The 18560-nt window shown below is 40.8% G+C and overlaps 1 protein-coding gene across 1 annotated transcript; it reads right to left on the reverse strand.

The window, feature by feature from the left end:
• Positions 1–1114: 1114 nt before the first annotated feature.
• On the reverse strand, positions 1115–17978 carry sfxn4 (sideroflexin 4). The gene is made up of 14 exons (XM_021580205.2): positions 17775–17978; positions 17581–17646; positions 9581–9643; positions 9459–9488; positions 7920–7974; positions 7487–7512; positions 7237–7290; positions 5797–5859; positions 5620–5688; positions 5213–5303; positions 3327–3442; positions 3153–3238; positions 2786–2903; positions 1115–2692 (listed from the first exon to the last, which is right to left on the reverse strand). The coding sequence occupies exons 1-14, from the start codon at positions 17811–17813 to the stop codon at positions 2615–2617; spliced, it is 954 nt and encodes a 317-aa protein (XP_021435880.2). The 5' UTR covers positions 17814–17978; the 3' UTR covers positions 1115–2614.
• Between the last annotated feature and the right edge of the window lie 582 nt (positions 17979–18560).

An 18560-nucleotide genomic window follows, 5' to 3' on the forward strand; every position in this document is an offset into this window, starting at 1 on the left:
CAGATACTCTCAAGCTCTGTCAGGTTGGATGGGGAGTGTCACTGCACAGATATTTTCAGGTCTCTCCAGAGATGTTCAAGACCGGGCTCTGACTGGGCCACTCCAGGAAATTCAGAGACTTGTCCCGAAGCCACTTCTGCATTGGCTTGGCTGTGTGCTTAGGGTCATTGTCCTGTTGAAAGGTGAACTTTCACCCTAGTCTGAGGTCCTGCGCGCTCTGGATCAGGTATTCATCAAGGATCTCTCTGTACTTTGCTCCGTTCATCTTTCCCTTGATCCTGACTTGTCTCACCATCCCTGCCTCAGAAAAACATCGCCACAGCATGATGCTGCCACCACCATGCTTCACCGTAGGGATGGTACCAGGTTTTCTCCAGACGCGACGCTTTGCATTCAGGCGAAAGAGTTCAATCTTGGTTTCATCAGACCAGAGAATCTTGTTTTTCATGGCCTGAGAGACTGTAGGTGCCTTTTGGGAAACTCCAAGTAGGCTGTCATGTGCCTTTTACTCAGGTGGCTTCCATCTGGCGACTCTACCATAAAGGCCTGATTGGTGGAGTGCTGAAGAGCTGGTGGTCCTTCTGGAAGGTTCTCCCATCTCCACAGAGGAACTCTGCACTTGAGCTCAATGCCGAGTCTCATAGCAAAGGGTCTGAATACTTATTTACACAAGGTATTTCTGCTTTTTATTACATATACATTTGCAATACATTTGCAAACATTTAAAAATATATATGTTTTGGCTTTGTCTTTATGGGGTATTGTGTGTAGACTGAGGAACATTTAACATTTTTAGAATAAAGCTGTAACATAAAACATGGAAAAAGTCAAGGGGTCTGAATACTTTCCAAATGCACTATGTTGCAGTAAGAAAGAACCGTGCACTTGCATTCAAAGTTTTGATTTGGTTTGTGGGGACAACAGTAGCCAAAATGCAAAAATGTACTTTTATACGTCACAACTAGTATAATGTGCTGTAGCTACCTGCTATAGCTGTTTGATGTCAATTTCATCAAATTCAGTTGTTGTATGGCAGCTTAGTTTGAGTGGCCAAGTTTCATACATTTTGTCCACATATTGATGCATATTGTGGAAGTTGAAACCACAAATATGCCACAGTTGCATTTTAATGGTTAAGGTGAATGGGAAACACTCAGGTGTTATGTATCACACACTATTGCATTCCTGACACTTAACAATACTAAAAGTCTACTTGTCATTTATCTGTGACAGAAAAAAAAAAAAAAGAAACATTTTCTTTATTGTAAAGTATTGTCTTGACAATAATACAATAACAAATACCTAAAATATTGGTGCTATGGGCAATATGTGAAATAGGGCTAATCCATTGAACACTGACGAGGTACGTGTTTGCTTGTAGTTACTTTGTCTTACTGTTATATGAACAATTGAGAACATGGTTGTCTTGTTCCCCAGGTGCAGAATGGCTGGGAATATAAGCACTGCTGTGTCTTAAACGGTCTAATAAATCACGTAGCCCTAGCATTACATAGTTCAGGAATCCAATAGTTTATTTTAAGACTTAACAGAATAATTTGAGGTCTCAAGAACCACGATTTATCCCCTTAGATTTCAGAATTAAAATAAGAGATGCATGGCAAATGAGATATATGCAGTTTGTTATTTTAAAATCATTTATCTTAACAATGTGTTGTCGATTCTTATTAATTAATAAAGTGCCAAAATGGAACTAATATCTTTGGGTACTGCAATATAAGGAATCTCTCATGTTTGGGTGTTGCTCAGATGAGAGGGAGAACAGATAGCATTTTTCTAACCTTGTGTCCTCAGTTTGATAAGCAGGAGACCGATTGCCAAGGGTGGAGGCATAACGGATATGTGTCCTCCCTGGAAAGCTGTCCGCTATTGTTAGTTACTGGAGCAATTTCTTTGGTTTTGTATATGACCATTATGTCAAATGATGTTGCATACCTATTTGTTACTGTAATATGACATTGATATTTTGAAAACAATGTAATTTATTGTTTCACTTCTTGGGCAATTCTACCCTTGTTCTCAAAGGCTCGTCTTTGTGCCTGAATAGATTCAATGAGACACTAACGTTGCATGCACTACGCATGTCCTCATCTAGGTGTTAGGAGATTCAACTAATCTATTTGAAATTTCTGGAATATCCTATTTGTTCTAAAAATACATTTAAGTATCTGTGCTGTCAACAAAATCCACACTTTTTAAAAAATGAAAATGTACATGTCAATTTAACTAAAATACTGGAGTAATATGATTTGCTTTTGTAAGATCAAACTTGTAAACCAAATCACTAAACTTGAAAGGTGAACAGCTGTACGAGGAAGGGCATTGTTACAAACTCATGATTACAATGAATTTGCAGTGCATTGTTAATTTACATCCACTTACAAGTTGCAGCTATTAAATTCAACTGAATCGAAACATGGACTCTGTCCTTTATCAATTTAATTAATTATGACTGAATTCATCATCCTAGTGTATGAAGCAACACTGCATCCCGTGGCCGTAAAGGTTACTTCTCATGCTGCCCAGTCAGTGAAGTCACACGGATTTGGTCCTCCTGCTCCCACACTGCAGTCTGCAGAGCTTGTTTGCTGGTGCCTCAGAGGCCCCTGTGGTAGAATAGTTCACCACTTACCGCTGCAGTCTCTAATTCTTTTTCCAGCTTTTCCTTTTTGATCTGTAAAGCAGAGAGAATAAAATGTTGAGTTGCAGTATGTTTGGGTTTTGGAAAGCGCACAGTAAATATAGTATTAACGTATCTAAGTCCTACCGTTCCAAGCTGTGGATAGAGACTGAAGGACACTGGGATCATCAGGCCCAGGACGATCGCAGTGCTAATGTGACGTATAGGAGCCACCAGCAGGGGGCTCCTTTGCAGAAACCTTGCCCTGAAATGACAGAAAAAAGATGGGGTCAATTTGTTCATAGCTTTAGGTAAAGAAATCTTCATAATTTTTCTGATTTCAAGCTAAATGTTTGCTGGATTAAAGCACATATTGTATTAGTCATATCAAAGGCAATATTAGCAAAGCTGTGTCACCAACTATTTATAAAACAGATTAGCTAACCTTATATACTCAAAGACTTGAATAGGTCATAGTGGGAAATGCAGCCCCAGCACAAGACGAGTGACTTACTTTTGCAAGAGGAAAATAAGAAGATTAGGAACAGCAGCTGTAGTGCCTAACAGAGCAGCCCTGGAGAGAGCAGTCTCCCTCACAGCCTAACCAGGAAACATGGCAGCGATCATTATATTAAAAAAAGAGCCTGCTGATGCCTTTTTATTTTACTTCAAACTTTTTCCCGCTCACCTTTGCTCCAGCTGCCTGAGAGATTCCAACAGAATTCCCATTGGAATCAAACACCTGGATTCCATTCTCAGACTCCTCACTTCTGACAATGACCACATTGAAATAGGCCAGGGAGGCTATGGGATAAAGCACAGAACTGAGAAAAGGAACACCACCCTATCCATAAATGTGGATAAGGGCTTCAGAAACAAACACCCTTTGATCAATAAATCTATCAACAAGGACTTTGTTCATAAGACACAATTAGAGTTACACTGGGGCACTGATTCCGGATAGAAATGGTAACAACGTTCATCTAAAATTGGGATTGTGATAATTCTTTGTAACAGTACCCTGATGTCCCAGATTTTTATTTTTATTTCACCTTTATTTAACCAGGTAGGCCAGTTGAGAACAAGTTCTCATTTACAACTGACCTGGGCAAGATAAAGCAAAGCAGTGTGACACATGGAATAAACAAACATACAGTCAATAACAATAGAAAAGTCTATATACAGTGTGTGCAAATGAGGTAAGGGAATAAATAGGCCATAGTGACAAAATAATGACAGTTTAGCAATTAAACACCAGAGTGATAGATGTGCAGAAGATGAATAAGCAAGTAGAGATACTGGGGTGCATAGGAGCAAAGAAATAAATAACATAATGGGGATGAGGTAGTTGGATGAGCTATGTACAGGGGCAGTGATCTGTGAGCTGCTCTGACAGCTGGTGCTTAAAGCTAGTGGGGGAGAGTGTCTCCAGTCTCCAGTGTCTCCAGGGGAAAGTGTCTCCAGTTTCAGTGATTTTTGCAATTCGTTCCAGTCGTTGGCAGCAGAGAACTGGAAGGAAAGGCAGCCAAAAGGAGGAATAGGCTTTGGGGGTGACCAGTGAAATATACCTGCTGGGGCACGTGCTACATGTAGGTGCTGCTATGGTGACCAGTGAGCTGAGATAAGGCGGGGCTTTACCTAGCAAAGACTTGTAGATGACCCGGAGCCAGTGGGTTTGGCAACGAACATGAAGCGAAGGCCAGCCAACGAGAGCATATAGGTCGCAGTGGTGGGTAGTATATGGGGCTTTGGTGACAAAACGGCTGGCACTGTGAGTGTTGGAGGCTATTTTTGTAAATGACATCGCCAAAGTCAGGGATCGGTAGGATAGTCAGTTTTATGAGTGAAGGATGCTTTGTTGCGAAATAGGAAGCCGATTCTAGATTGAATTTTGGATTGGAGATTCTTAACGTGTGTATGGAAGGAGAGTTCACAATCTGACCAGACACCTAGGTATTTGTAGTTGTCCACAAATTCTAAGTCAGAACCGTCCAGAGTAGTGATGCTGGACGGGGCGGGCAGCGATCGGTTGAAGAGCATGCATTTAGTTTAACTTGCATTTAAGAGCAGTTGGAGGCCACGGAAGCTCATTGAAGCTCGTCTGGAGGTTAGTTAACACAGTATCCAAAGAAGGGCCAAAAGTATACAGAATGGTGTCGTCTGCGTAGAGGTGGATCAGAGAATCACCAGCAGCAAGAGCGACATCATTGATGTATACAGAGAAGAGAGTCAGCCCGAAAATTGAATCCTGTGGCACCCCCATAGAGACTGACAGAGGTCCCTCCGATTTGACCCACTGAACTCTGCCTGAGAAGTAGTTGGTGAAACAGGCGAGGCAGTCATTTGAGAAACCATTGAGAAACAAAGGCTGTTGAGTCTGCCGATAAGAATGTGGTGATTGACAGAGTTGAAAAGCTTGGCCAGGACGATGAATACGGCTGCACAGTATTGTCTCGTATCGATGGCGGTTATGATATCGTTTAGGACCTTGAGCGTGGCTAAGGTGCACTCAGATCACTTACTTTCAGTGCACTTTTCAAATGAGAAATAGTTTTTCAAATCCTTAGCACTTACCTGAGAGGGGTATTGGTAATACGGACCTAAAAAACATCTGGACAGCTGGGCTGCTCATGCTAAGTCGCTGTATGACTATTTGAGGAATTGCCTGAAACACAGGTAAAGTCAAACCTGGTGTCATCTTGATGATCAAACATGCTCTGACAGCCATCATCTTTTTAAAATGTAACTAGGCAAGTCAGTTAAGAACAAATTATTATTTACAATGACAGCCTAGGAACAGTGGGTTAACTGCCTTGTTCAGGGGAAGAACGACAGATTTTCACCTTGTCAACTCGGGTATTCGATCTAGCAAACTTTCGGTTACTGGCCCAACGCTCTAGCCACTAGGCTACCTGCCGCCCCAATCTACAAGTATGTCATTAACCAAATACATAACATTTTTCCCCATTAGTGATACTCACCCCTGCACATGTTGCATATGCAACTGATCCGACAATCAACAGACCCTGCTTCAAAGAGGTCTTAATGCCCTGATGGAGAAAAGACATGATACGAATATAAAAAGAAAAAGTAGATAACAGATCACAGTGTGGGATGACATAATTGGGCAAAAATAAGGTAATTTCTTTACTATTTACCTTGTCAGAAGATGCGTTTCTGTTTGCATGATTGAATCCAGCGCTGTAACTCTGAAGCAAAAACTACAGAAATATTTTTCTTAGTGAACAATATTGAGTACCAGGCAGTAGCGGTCAGTGACGTTTAAGATGAGGGAGGACTATTTTTTTTATGAGCATGGCCTTTTTCTATTACAGCATATTGAATGACTGTCAATCATATTCCATTTACCCAGTTCAACATAACGTTGATAGGTTTAGGCTACTACTCATACCTATCATGAGCTTGCAACAACCTAGCCTATGAATGAAAGTTTACAACGTAGGTGCACAGGTTGAGAGAAACATTTGAATAATCAAGGTGACAGACAGTGACACATTCAAAACTGCCTTGCACACTCTTGCCTGCATCTAGCTGATCTAGGGTGTAATCATTAGTCCAACAGTTGCAAACCAGTTTCTATCAGACAAATTCAGACAAATTACGTTTTGCTCCGTTTGCTTCCATTTAAGAAACGTTTTTCAAAAGAATCAGCAGTCATCTAACAGACTCCCATCCAGAGCGACCCACAGAAGCAACCAAGGTCAACATCCTGGTCAAGGGCACGTTGACAGATCTCCCACAAGGTCAAAAAAACGGGGACCCGAACCAGCGACCCATCAGCCACCGCCACAAGTTTCCGACCGCCAGGCCACCAGCCCTCTAAGACCACCCCCCACAGTCCCCAAGAGCTGCCCCTCAACCATCCGAGAATGAGAGTGTGTGTATGTGTATAAATACTTTTACTAAGACTGGCCTGGTCTCTCCAAATTTCCCAACAGTACTATTTCTAGGGTCAATTTTAGATCAATCAACCATTCCTGAACCTGAAACCAGAAACAGGCTGAGGGCAATACCAAAACAAATGGTCTATTTATTCTGTATCCTCACAACAAAATCTGCAGCGCTGCGATGATTGTACGCCCCAAATATTCAACATTTTGTTGGTGGCAAGAATTCTGTACAATAATTTTAGATGCCAAGCAAGAAGTCTTGAATCTTGCAGCTGTTCAACTATTGTCTTTCTCTCCTTGAGTCAACTACTCACCACATTTTATGCACTACAGTGCCAGCTAGCTGTAGCTTTCAGTACTACATTCATTCTCTGTTCCTTTGATTGTGGACAAAATGTAAGTTCATGCTGCAAGAGCACTGATAGATTGGAGGACGTCCTCCGGAACTTGTCATAATTACTGTGTAAGTCTATGAAAGGGGGTAAGAACCATAAGCCTCCTAGGTTTTGTTTTGAAGTCAATATACCCAGAGTGCTGTTAAGTCAACTGTAGACTTTCATTGCAAAACAGTGTTTCAATAAATTATTTCAGTGAAGAGGATGGTCCTCCCCTTCCTCCTCTGAGGAGCCTCCACTGGTACTTGGTTATGATTATATCAGTTGATGTGATCATCTACAAGTCCCTTACCTGCCAGAATAGAGCCGGTTTGACTCCACTGTGTGGCAAAAAGCTGGCAACAACCTGAAGGAAAATGAAAAGTATGTTAATCAACCACTACAGTGTGGTGAATATGAGATATCAATTCATTTGAAATAACCATGAAATTGAAATACACCAGCTGCAATTGCTATGGGAGTTTTAGGGTGATTAACATTTTTTGTACTAACAATTTAGAGTAAAAAGTGATACACCATGAAATAAAATGTAAAACACTTACCAAAGGGGCTGATATTGGTAAAAATGCTAAAAAATAAATTAAATGAAAAATGCCGTTAAAAGATATCATGATTTTGTTGCCCTTATTTTCTGTAAAAAGCTAGTCTCTCGACCAGGGCTCTCCAACCCTGTTCCTGGAGAAGTACCATCCTGTAGGTTCACTCCAACCCTAATCTAGCACAGCTGATTCTAATAATTAGCTGGTGGATAAGATGAACCAGGTTAGTTCCAACTGGGGTTGGAGAAAAAAACCTACAAGAGAGTAGCTCTCCAGGAACCGGGCTGGAGACCCTGCTCTAGACAGCCTCCCACAATGTTACCCATGTTTGTTGCCCTAGTCTGGGATTTCTAAGACTGGCTTGACTAATGTAACAAAGCACAGAGAAAAGAACTAGGCTACGATCAGACATTTCACTTGATTAATTAGACAGTACCTTGAGGACGGAAAACAGCTGGAAGTATAGCACCAGTACCAGCATGAACAGAAGACTGCAGGAACAGAGATATCAAAACTTTGGAAGATATCAAAATAAATGCCATAACCAAGCCATAATGTACACTACCGTTCAAAAGTTTGGGGTCACGTAGAAATGTCCTTGTTTGAAAGAAAAGCACATTTTTTGTCCATTAAAATAACATCAAATTGATCAGAAATACAGTGTAAACATGGTTAATGTTGTAAATGACTATTGTAGCTGGAAACAGCAGATTTTTAATGGAATATCTACATAGGCGTACAGAGGCCCATTATCAGCAACCAAGACTCCTGTGTTCCAATGGCATGTTGTGTTAGCTAATCCAAGTTTATAATTTTAAAAGGCTAATTGATCATTAGAAAACCCTTCTACAATTATGTTAGCATTGCTGAAAACTGTTGTTCTGATTAAAGAAGCAATACAACTGGCCTTTAGACAAGTTGAGTATCTGGAGCATCAGCATTTGTGAGCTCGATTACAGGCTCAAATTAGCCAGAAACTCGTCAGTCTATTCTTGTTCTGAGAAATGAAGGCTATTCCATGTGAGAAATTGCCAACGTCAACAGTGAAGAAGCGACTCTGGAATGCTGGCCTTCTAGGCAGAGTTGCAAAGATAAAGCATTATCTCAGACTGGCCAATAAAAATAAAAGATTAAGATGGGCAAAAGAACAGACACTGGACAGAGGAACTCTGCCTAGAAGGCCAGCATCCCGGAATCGGATCTTCACTGTGGACGTTGAGACGGGTGTTTTGCGGATACTATTTAATGAAGCTGCCAGTTGAGGACTTGTGAGGCGTCTGTTTCTCAAACTAGAGAACCAGTTGAGCACCGGGCCTCCCACTCTTTCTATTCTGGTTAGAAACAGTTTGCACTGTTCTGTGAAGGGAGTAGTACACAGCGTTGTACGATATCTTCAGTTTCTTGGCGATTTCACGCATGGAATAGCCTTCATTTCTCAGAACAAGCATAGACTGATGAGTTTCATAAGAAAATGATTTGTTTCTGGCCACTTTGAGCCTGTAATCGAACCCACAAATGCTGATGCTCCAGATACTCAAATTAATCAGAACAACAGTTTTCAGCTATGCTAACATAATTGCAAAAGTGTTTTCTAATGATCAATTAGTCTTTTAAAATAATAAACTTGGATTAGCTAACACAACGTGCCATTGGAACAGGAGTGATGGTTGCTGATAATGGGCCTCTGTCGACCAATGTAGATATTCCAGTATTATTATTTATTTTTTTCCCAGCTACAATAGTCATTTACAACAATGTCTACACTGTGTGTCTGATCAATTTGATGTTATTTTAAATGGACAAAAAAAGGTTCTTTCAAAAACAAGGACATTTCAAATGTGACCCCAAACCTTTGAACGGTAGTGTATAATGTTATAATTTTTCAATTCGCTCTGATGATATCAGACCGTTTGTTTCTGTACAAGCCAGATTTAGTACAGGTTGTAGACTTAGCTGGTTGTAGTATCTCACTTACAAGAGAAAGTACCCATGCTGCATCTCCAGCCTAGAGGAAACAGAACTTGATTTAAAATGTGTCAAATGAAAACATTTGCCATGATGATAGAAAAACTTACCGTGTGAGCAATTTTAGCCTACCTTTTCATCTTGCACCATTGTCTCCACACTTCCAATGAGTGAGTGGGCATTTTCTATTTCAGCCTGAGAAAAAGAAAAACGTCATTTTAATATACATTTTTCACCTTTGTGAGCTACAATTCATGGTGCTTGAAATTCTCTGTGCAGCAAGAACACATAGCAAAAGAGATCTGTGACATAGCCCCAAATGTGACTCAGTGGGGCCTCCTGTGTGAGTGAACTGTTCACAGTCTACTCTAGTGATTTTCAACCTTCTTTTAACTGTGGCACAACTTGATGTGATAACAACTTTTCTGATCCATACATTTTCGGTGACAAACATTTTTCATAGATTAAATAGAGTTTATTTAAACTATTTTCATAGTTCCTTTACTCATGGTTAATTTGTGTGTACCCCTTTGAACTTCGGTAAAATAGGTCTCACTTTTGAACGGAAAGGTCTAGCAACGAGCGGTTTTCTGCATTGTAAAGGTGCAACCACAGACAACGCCATGCTCTGTTTGTTAGTAAGACACTGTGGTACTGCAACCTGGTCTCAAAGCATTTTGTATTATTCTGTAAATTAATCTGAGGCACTCCATTTATGTTACATTCCGTGTGGTATGTATGAATCGTTACAAATGATAATTCATTTATATGTAATGAATTTGCAAAAAAGTATGATATGTTACAAATTCTAGATAGGTTGCTAAAGTTAGCTAGGCTAGGGGTTAAGAGTTAGGGTTAAGTTTAAGAGTTAGGTTAAAGGGTTAAGATTAGGGGAACGGCTAGCTAAAAGGGTTAAGGTTAGGGTTATCTAACATGCTAAGTAGTTGAAAAGTTAGTAATTAGCTAAAATGTTCTGTGATGAGATTTGAACTTGCAACCTTTGAGATGCTAGACGTTTGCGTTATACCCCTTTCATTTTTGCCTTTAGTAACCATCCGTCTTATGTAACCATACCAAATGTAACACACCATACTAAATATAATGTCCTGGATTTATATACATAATAATACGAAATGCTCTGAGACCAGGTTCGTTACTGCAAAGCCGCAGACCTTCGCTAATGGTTTTCACAGGCAAAGTAAAATTATACAAATCATTTTGCTTGTGATGTGCGCCCCTCAAATGATACAACTGTAACAACAGCTCCTGCGCACTGGACTTGAAACAAAGATGCAGATGTAACCATGTGTGCCATTCAATGAATTATCTGAGCGCCACTGGTGCGCCCAAGTCAAAAACCGACATTCATGCCACTGGTCACGTTTGTAAGTGAGTGTTTAAAAAAGAATATCAAGATTAGGAAAGGTTTCGCAGCACACCTGATAGTTCCTCAAGGCACACCAGTGTGCCGCAGCACACCGGTTGAAAACCACTGGTCTACTCTACAGCCTTAAATACAATTTATGCTTGCTCTGGCAATGCAATCCGGAGGCTCCGTAAGGAGGGTTAACACAATTGCAGAGCCTCCAGAGGCAAAATCAAACTCTGTACCGCATTGCTGTGTGCCTCCCAAATTTTGTAACAATGTGGAGGGCTCCGTATACCTCTGCATTGACATGGTTGGTTGACGGTAGGTGGGGACGTTAGGTCCTGTATAAACAAACTCACTTCCTTTACAACAGCTCTGCAAAGTGCAAGAAGCAGGAATTCTCTGACTTCTACGGAGGCCGCACAGCAAAAAATGCTGTACAGCAAGGATTACGATGCGGCCACCGAAGAAGTCAGAGCATTCATGCTTCTTGCGCTTCCTGGAGCAGACCTGTTGCCAAGGAAAGGAGTTTATTTATACAGGACCTCCTGCTCCCACCTACCATCAACCAGTCATGAAAATGCGGAGCTATACGGAACCCTCTCCGTTGTTACAAAATTTGGGAGGTGTGCGTCTATGCAGTTCGGAGCTCGAGGCTACGCAATTGCATCTCACACCCTCCGTACGGAGCCACGGGATTGGGAGCCAAGGTTAGGTTGACTTTTTGCAAAGTGGACCTTTGCGGGACAGTCAATGTTTTAACGCCTGCAAGTTCAAGTCTAGCCAAATAATGCACTAAAGGAGCCTAACGTTAATCCTTATAGTCCAAGGACCTTACATGTTCTGTTTAAAACTTCTCAGGGATAGCCCCCTTTTTTTCAATTTTCAGGACCTGAAGGATATGCATATTCTTGGTAGCATTTGAAAGGAAATACTGAAGTTCGTAGAAATATGAATTGAATGTAGGAGAATATAACAATAGATCTGGTAGAAGAAAATACAAAGAAAAAAAAGGGTTTTTTTTGTTGTATTTTCTTTCTACCACCATCTTTGAAATGCAACAGAAAGGTCCCAAATCTAGCCATCACTCTGGTTGTAATTCCGATGGTGTCCACAAGATGGCAGCAGTGTATGTTTCAGACTGATAACTTGAAGTATGAGCGAGCTACGTGACATTTAGTATGAAGTCACCCAGGTACATTTGGGAAAATTGTGAAGGACACATTTAAATTAAATTTTTCTACAAGAATATCGTAAAATCTGTATACTTGGACTTTGATTTAGCTTTTCCCGTATTAGGAGCCATATTGTAAGTTCAACATTTGCAAAACACCCAGTTTTCATAACTCTCCATATTCTTGCAATTTTTGACCAAAAGGAAAAGACTGTCGCACAAGGTTAGCAGCCAAATGTTGTGACAGATACGGGGTTTCACAGCTCATTGGCTATTTTGCTAGCTTTGGTTGACCCCGATTGGTGCTTATTTGACAAAGTTAGTCAATCAAGTGAAGACCGCCCGTGTCATCGGTCAAATATGGTGTCATAAAGGATATACTACACCCCTAATAATACAGTGAAGTCTGGTTACGTTCTAGGATCTCTAATAAAATAAACGTGATTTGACTGGATGAAACAACGTTTAGATTCACAGATTCCTTTCTTTGCAAATTGAACAAGTGGAAATACAAAATTGATCGTGCATGCTATATGGACCTTTTTAGGATATGATAAAGGATTTTATCTAACAAAACAACACTTCATGTTATCTCTGGGACCCTTTGGATGATGCATTCTGAAATCTTGTTCTGATTTAAGTACACATTTCACCTTCAGAGGTGCATTTATCAAACCTATTGCGGTGGGGGGAAAAAAGTGTTTTGTTGTTAGGAGCTCTCCTCAGACAATAGCATGTCATTTTTTCACAGTAATAGTTACTGTAAATTGGACAGTGCAGTTATATTAACAACATTTGTTGTTTCTCTAAAATCTGCGATCGTGACACACGCCGCTGCAGTATTTACAACTGCCCCGTTGATGGGAGCCTAGCCCTAATTAAAGGTGAATTGGCTCTGGAAGCCAAAACAGCCAAATACTCCATCTCAAATCAAATCTTATTGGTCACATACACATTTAGCAGATGTTATTGCGGGTGTAGCAAAATGTTTGTGTTTCTAGCCCCAACAGTGCAGTAACATCTAACAAGTAATATCTATTAATTTCCCAACAATACACACAAATCTAAAGTAAAGGAATATATACAATACTTGGACGAGCAATGTCGGAACGGCATAGACTAAAATACAGTATATACACACATATGAGATGAGTAATGCAAAATATGTAAACATTATTAAAGCGACTAGTGTTCCACTATTAAAGTGGCCAGTGATTTCAAGTCTATGTATATGGGGCAGCTGACTCTAAGGTGCTAGCTAGTGATGGCTATTTAACAGTTTGATGGCCTTGAGATAGAAGCTGTTTTTCAGTCTCGGTCCCAGCTTTGATGCACCTGTACTGATCTCACCTTCTGGATGATAGCGGAGTGAACAGGCAGTGGCTTGGGTGGTTGTTGCCCTTGATCTTTTTGGCCTTCCTGTGATATAGGGTGCTGTAGGTGTCCTGGAGAACAGGTAGTTTGCCCCCAGTGATGCGTTGGGCAGACCGCACCACCCTCTGGAGAGCCTTGCGGTTGCAGGCGGTGCAGTTGCCATACCAGGCTGTGATACAGCATGACAGGATGCTCTCAATTGTGCATCTGTAAAAGTTTGAGGGTTTTAGGTGCCAAGGCAAATTTTTTCAGCCTCCTGAGGTTGAAGAGGTGCTGTTGCACCTTCTTCACCAGGCTGTCTGTGTGGGTGGATCATTTCAGTTTGTCAGTGATGTGTACACCGAGGAACTTGAAGCTTCCCACCTTCTCCACTGCGGTTCCGTCGATATGGATAGGGGGGGTGCACCCTCTGCTGTTTCCTGAAGTCCACGATCAGCTCCTTTGTTTTGTTGACATTGAGTGAGAGGTTATATTCCTGGCACCACTCTCCCAGGGCCCTCACCTCCTCCCTGTAGGCTGTCTCATCATTGTTGGTAATCAGGCCTACTACTGTTGCATCGTCTGCAAACTTGATTGACTTGGAGGTAGTGCGTGGCCACGCAGTCATGGGTGAAGAGGGAGTACAGGAGGGGGCTGAGCACACACCCTTGTGGGGTTCCCATGTTGAGGATCAGCGAAGTGGAGGTTTCCTACCTTCACCACCTGGGGGCGGCACATCAGAAAGTCCAGGACCCAGTTGCACAGGGCGGGGTTCAGACCCAGGGCCCCGAGCTTAATGATGAACTTGGAGGGTACTATGGCGTGTAATGCTGAGCTATAGCCAATGAACAGCATTCTTACATAAGTATTCCTCTTGTCCAGATGGGATAAGACAGTGTGCAGTACAATGGCGATTGCATCGTCTGTGGATCTATTGGGCGGTAAGCAAATTAAAGTGTGTCTAGGGTGTCAGGTAAGGTAGATGTGATATCTGTTCCTTGATTAGACTCAAAGCCCTTCATGACGACAGAAGTGAGCGCTACGTGGCGATAGTCATTCAGTTCAGTTACCTTTGCTTTCTTGGGTACAGGAACAATGGTAGACTTCTTGAAGCATGTGAGGACAGCAGACTGCGATAGGGATTGATTGAATATGTCCTTAAACACTCCAGCCAGCTGGTCTGCGCATGCTCTGAAGAAGTGGCTAGGGATGCCATCTGGGCCGGCAGCCTTGCAAGGGTTAACACGCTTAAATGTCTTACTCACGTTGGCCACGGAGGAGAGCCTACAGGCCTTGATAGCTGGCCGCGTCAGTGGCACGGTTATCCTCAAAGCTGGCGAAAAATGTGTTTAGCTTATCCGGAAGCAAGACATCGGAGTCCGCGAAGTGGCTGGTTTTCCATTTATAGTCCGATTGTCTGTAGACTATGCCGCATACATCTCATTCCTGAGCCGTTGAATTGCGACTCCACTTTGTCTAAGGAACTGACGGTTTGCAGGTTTGATTGCCTTACGGAGGGAATAACTACACTGTTTGTATTCGGCCATATTTCCAGCCACCTTGCCATGTTTAAAATACGATGGTTTGTGCTTTCAGTTGTGTGTGAATGATTCCATCTTTCCATGGTTTCTGGTAGAGGTCGACCGATTATGATTTTTCAACGGCGATATCGATTATTGGAGGACCAAAAAAGCTGATACCGATTAATCTGACCATTTTTATTTATATACAGTGGGGTAAAAAAGTATTTAGTCAGCCACCAATTGTGCAAGTTCTCCAACTTAAAAAGATGAGAGAGGCCTGTAATTTACATCATAGGTACACTTCAACTATGACAGAAAAATTTGAAGAAAAAAAATCCAGAAAATCACATTGTAGGATTTTTTATGAATTTATTTGCAAATTATGGTGGAAAATAAGTATTTGGTCATCTACAAACAAGCAAGATTTCTGGCTCTCACAGACCTGTAACTTCTTTAAGAGGCTCCTCTGTCCTCCACTTGTTACCTGTATTAATGGCACCTGTTTAAACTTGTTATCAGTATAAAATACACCTGTCCACAACCTCAAACAGTCACACTCCAAACTCCACTATGGCCAAGACCAAAGAGCTGTCAAAGGACACCAGAAACAAAATTGTAGACCTGCACCAGGCTGGGAAGACTGAATCTGCAATAGGTAAGCCCTGTGGGAGCAATTATTAGTAAATAATAATTGCTCCCACAGTTGATTTCTTCAAACCCAAGCTGCTTACCTATTGCAGATTCAGTCTTCCCAGCCTGGTGCAGGTCTACAATTTTGTTTCTGGTGTCCTTTGACAGCTCTTTGGTCTTGGTCTTTTAAGTGGGAGAACTTGCACAATTGGTGGCTGACTAAATACTTTTTTGCCCCACTGTATATATGACAATTACAACAACTGAATGAACACTTATTTTAACTTAATAGAAAGAAAAAAAATATATATATATAACATAAATAAAATCAATTTAGTCTCAAATAAGTAATGAAACATGTTCAATTTGGTTTAAATAATGCAAAAACAGTGTTGGAGAAGTAAAGTGCAATATGTGCCATGTAAAAAAGCTAACGTTTAAGTTCCTTGCTCAGAACATATCAAAGCTGGTGGTTCCTTTTAACATGAGTCTTCAATATTCCCAGTTAAGAAGTTGTAGGTTGTAGTTATTATAGGACTATTTCTCTATATACCATTAGTATTTCATATACCTTTGACGACTGGGTGTTCTTATAGGCACTATAGTATTGCCAGCCTAGTCTCGGGAGTTGATAGGCTTAAACAGCGCTGTGTTTCAAGCATTGCGAAGAGCTGCTGGCAAGGAGGAAAATGCAGTTTGAATAAATGCTTACGAGCCTGTTGCTGCCTACCACCGCTCTATCAAATATCAAATCATAGAATTAATTATAATAACATCTCCTATACAGTTTCCAGGGTTAGAGTAGTGCAGAAGTTGTCATATGCTGAGGCAGTGAAGAAAGTAGAGTAAGATAGGTCAATGGGCAGGGATCCTGAGAGGAGTGGTGTGAGTAGTACACCTGTACCACTACAGAGGGATAGGCCAACAAGTGATATATTTTTCAGTAAGATTGGATTTTTATCATTTATAGCAATGGTTATCAACTGTACTGCAGGGATGGAATGCAAGTCGCAGAAAATTGAGGTTATGGTGGCAGCTGCAGAGAGGTATTTGGGTGTACGAGACTTGACATCAGAAGAGTTGCAGGGTGTGTTAAGTGGTGGTATCCCATCCTTTCAGATTGTTGGCATGAGGTAGGAATAAATAGATTTAAATAGTGGAGTGGTGTGGTGGTGTTTTTGAGAGTGTGTGTTAGATGGTAGAGTATTTGTTGGTTTATTTTTTCAAGCAAAGTATAAGGGAGTTGTACTCCTGTCTAGTTGGTGGCGGTAATGCAACATATTGGATGCCAACCGCTGATAAACCTCATCGAAGAAGAAAAAGGCAGCTTGGCTGTCGAAACTTTGGTTATAAAAATATTGCACCTTTTCTTTTTACACCTGCTACTGAAGAGAGAAGAATGCCTTGATCGCGAGGTGACATAGATAGCAGCCGTTGCTTTACGAGGTATCTGAAAATACATGATCTAAGTGATTGATAGTTGGTATTCAGCCGTCATAAAAGTATGCCTTATTTACTTTGAAGAATCAAACAAAATGTAAAATACACAACTGAAATATTGTATTAAAGTCATGTGGATAGATGGATAAGCAGTAATGGACAGTCACTACCATCATGGGTCTTATTAATTGTTGTACTCTGTTGTTATAGCATGCAACCTACATAATGCACTTAATGTTTAAAAAAAAATCTAAACCGAAAACCATTTTTTTAATAATCGAAACGACCTCAAAGCACTAATTGCTCAGCACTACAGATAGCTAATTAGCACAGGTCCTCCCTGTATTATGTAAACAAGCCCTGTAACATCGAAATACGGCCATGTGTGAACCATAACCCTATAAAAAAAGTGTGTATCAATTTAACCTTTTGTTTTAGAAAAACGACATCGCTAATATGAAAGATACGGTCTATATGCACCCAAATCTGTACAGCAGGAGAAGACGCCTTCGTCCAATGACGCGTATGTGTAATGGAACGGGGAGTAGTTCAAATCCAGCTAACGGTTCTCTCCACAATCGAGTCACATGTGGAGTTTACAAAAAATGTAATAATTCATAATTCACATTTCCTGGATACTCACATCAGAGCAGAGCAAGGAACTTGGGTCAAGAATATTAAACCAGAGGCGTAGTCGACTGAGGAATGTCTGGAAAATAAATGACATGCATTTAAACACTTCAGATCAACAATCATTCCAAATATGCATTCTGTGGCTTACTACATACAGTATGTTATTAATTGCTCATCTAATACGTTGATGGATGGGATATTCACCTTGCCCTCGTTTTTCCAATAAAGTAAGTTAATATCCATTTGAAAAAGCAACGACTACCCACAAAGTCACAGTGAATTATTGGTGTATAGGTTACATATTTTGTTTCATTATGTAAAGAAATTTAGAAATAACTCCGTTTGAATTGTACGTGTCTAGGTCAAGTTCTATGTACAATTTACTTCCGGAGTTGATCACATGGCAGGGAGCGTTTGCCATGTTCACGAGAATCAGCCTGAGCTGGGCAGTGCGCAAATTGGCAAGCACAATGACCAAAATTAAGAAATCCGCAGATAGCGAACCAGTTTATATTACGCCTGCTACGTTATGTTACAAACTTTTATATATATATATATATATATATATATATATATATATATATATATATATATATATATATATATATATATATATATATATATATATATTCATTCCAAAGGTATTTTACCTAGCTAGATAAGTTATTATTAGGCAGCCTACCTGCGCAAAACATTTGTATGACGCCCTAAAACACAGCACTGCTGTAGACACTTATTTTAATTGTGTTTGCGGATCGCAACCAACCTAGAGGTGCATACACTGCCACCTACTGTCAGACCGGTCACGTCCTCCCTAGTAACTGCGACCCATTATATGGAGACCGGAGTATGGGCGTGTGCAAAGGAGTGGGCGTTTCTAAAGCGAGCAGGTAATTCTGCTATGCCTAACAATCTCTGCAAGGTCAAACATTGTCCAAGGTACAACAACTCGAGATGAAAGTATAATATGTTCACATAACTAAACCAGGA

This window comes from Oncorhynchus mykiss, chromosome 23 (genome assembly GCF_013265735.2).
Source record: "Oncorhynchus mykiss isolate Arlee chromosome 23, USDA_OmykA_1.1, whole genome shotgun sequence".
NCBI lineage: Eukaryota > Metazoa > Chordata > Actinopteri > Salmoniformes > Salmonidae > Oncorhynchus > Oncorhynchus mykiss.

What these genes read in the sequence shown, in the direction of transcription:
- sfxn4 (XM_021580205.2), bottom strand. Translation starts at nt 17,813, where the DNA reads ATGGATATTAACTTACTTTATTGGAAAAACGAGGGCAAG. An exon ending in ATTGGAAAAACGAGGGCAAG is followed by an intron (nt 17,647 to 17,774) that starts GTGAATATCCCA and finishes TTTATTTTCCAG; the next exon opens with ACATTCCTCAGTCGACTACG. An exon ending in TACCAATATCAGCCCCTTTG is followed by an intron (nt 7,291 to 7,486) that starts GTAAGTGTTTTA and finishes ATTTTCCTTCAG; the next exon opens with GTTGTTGCCAGCTTTTTGCC.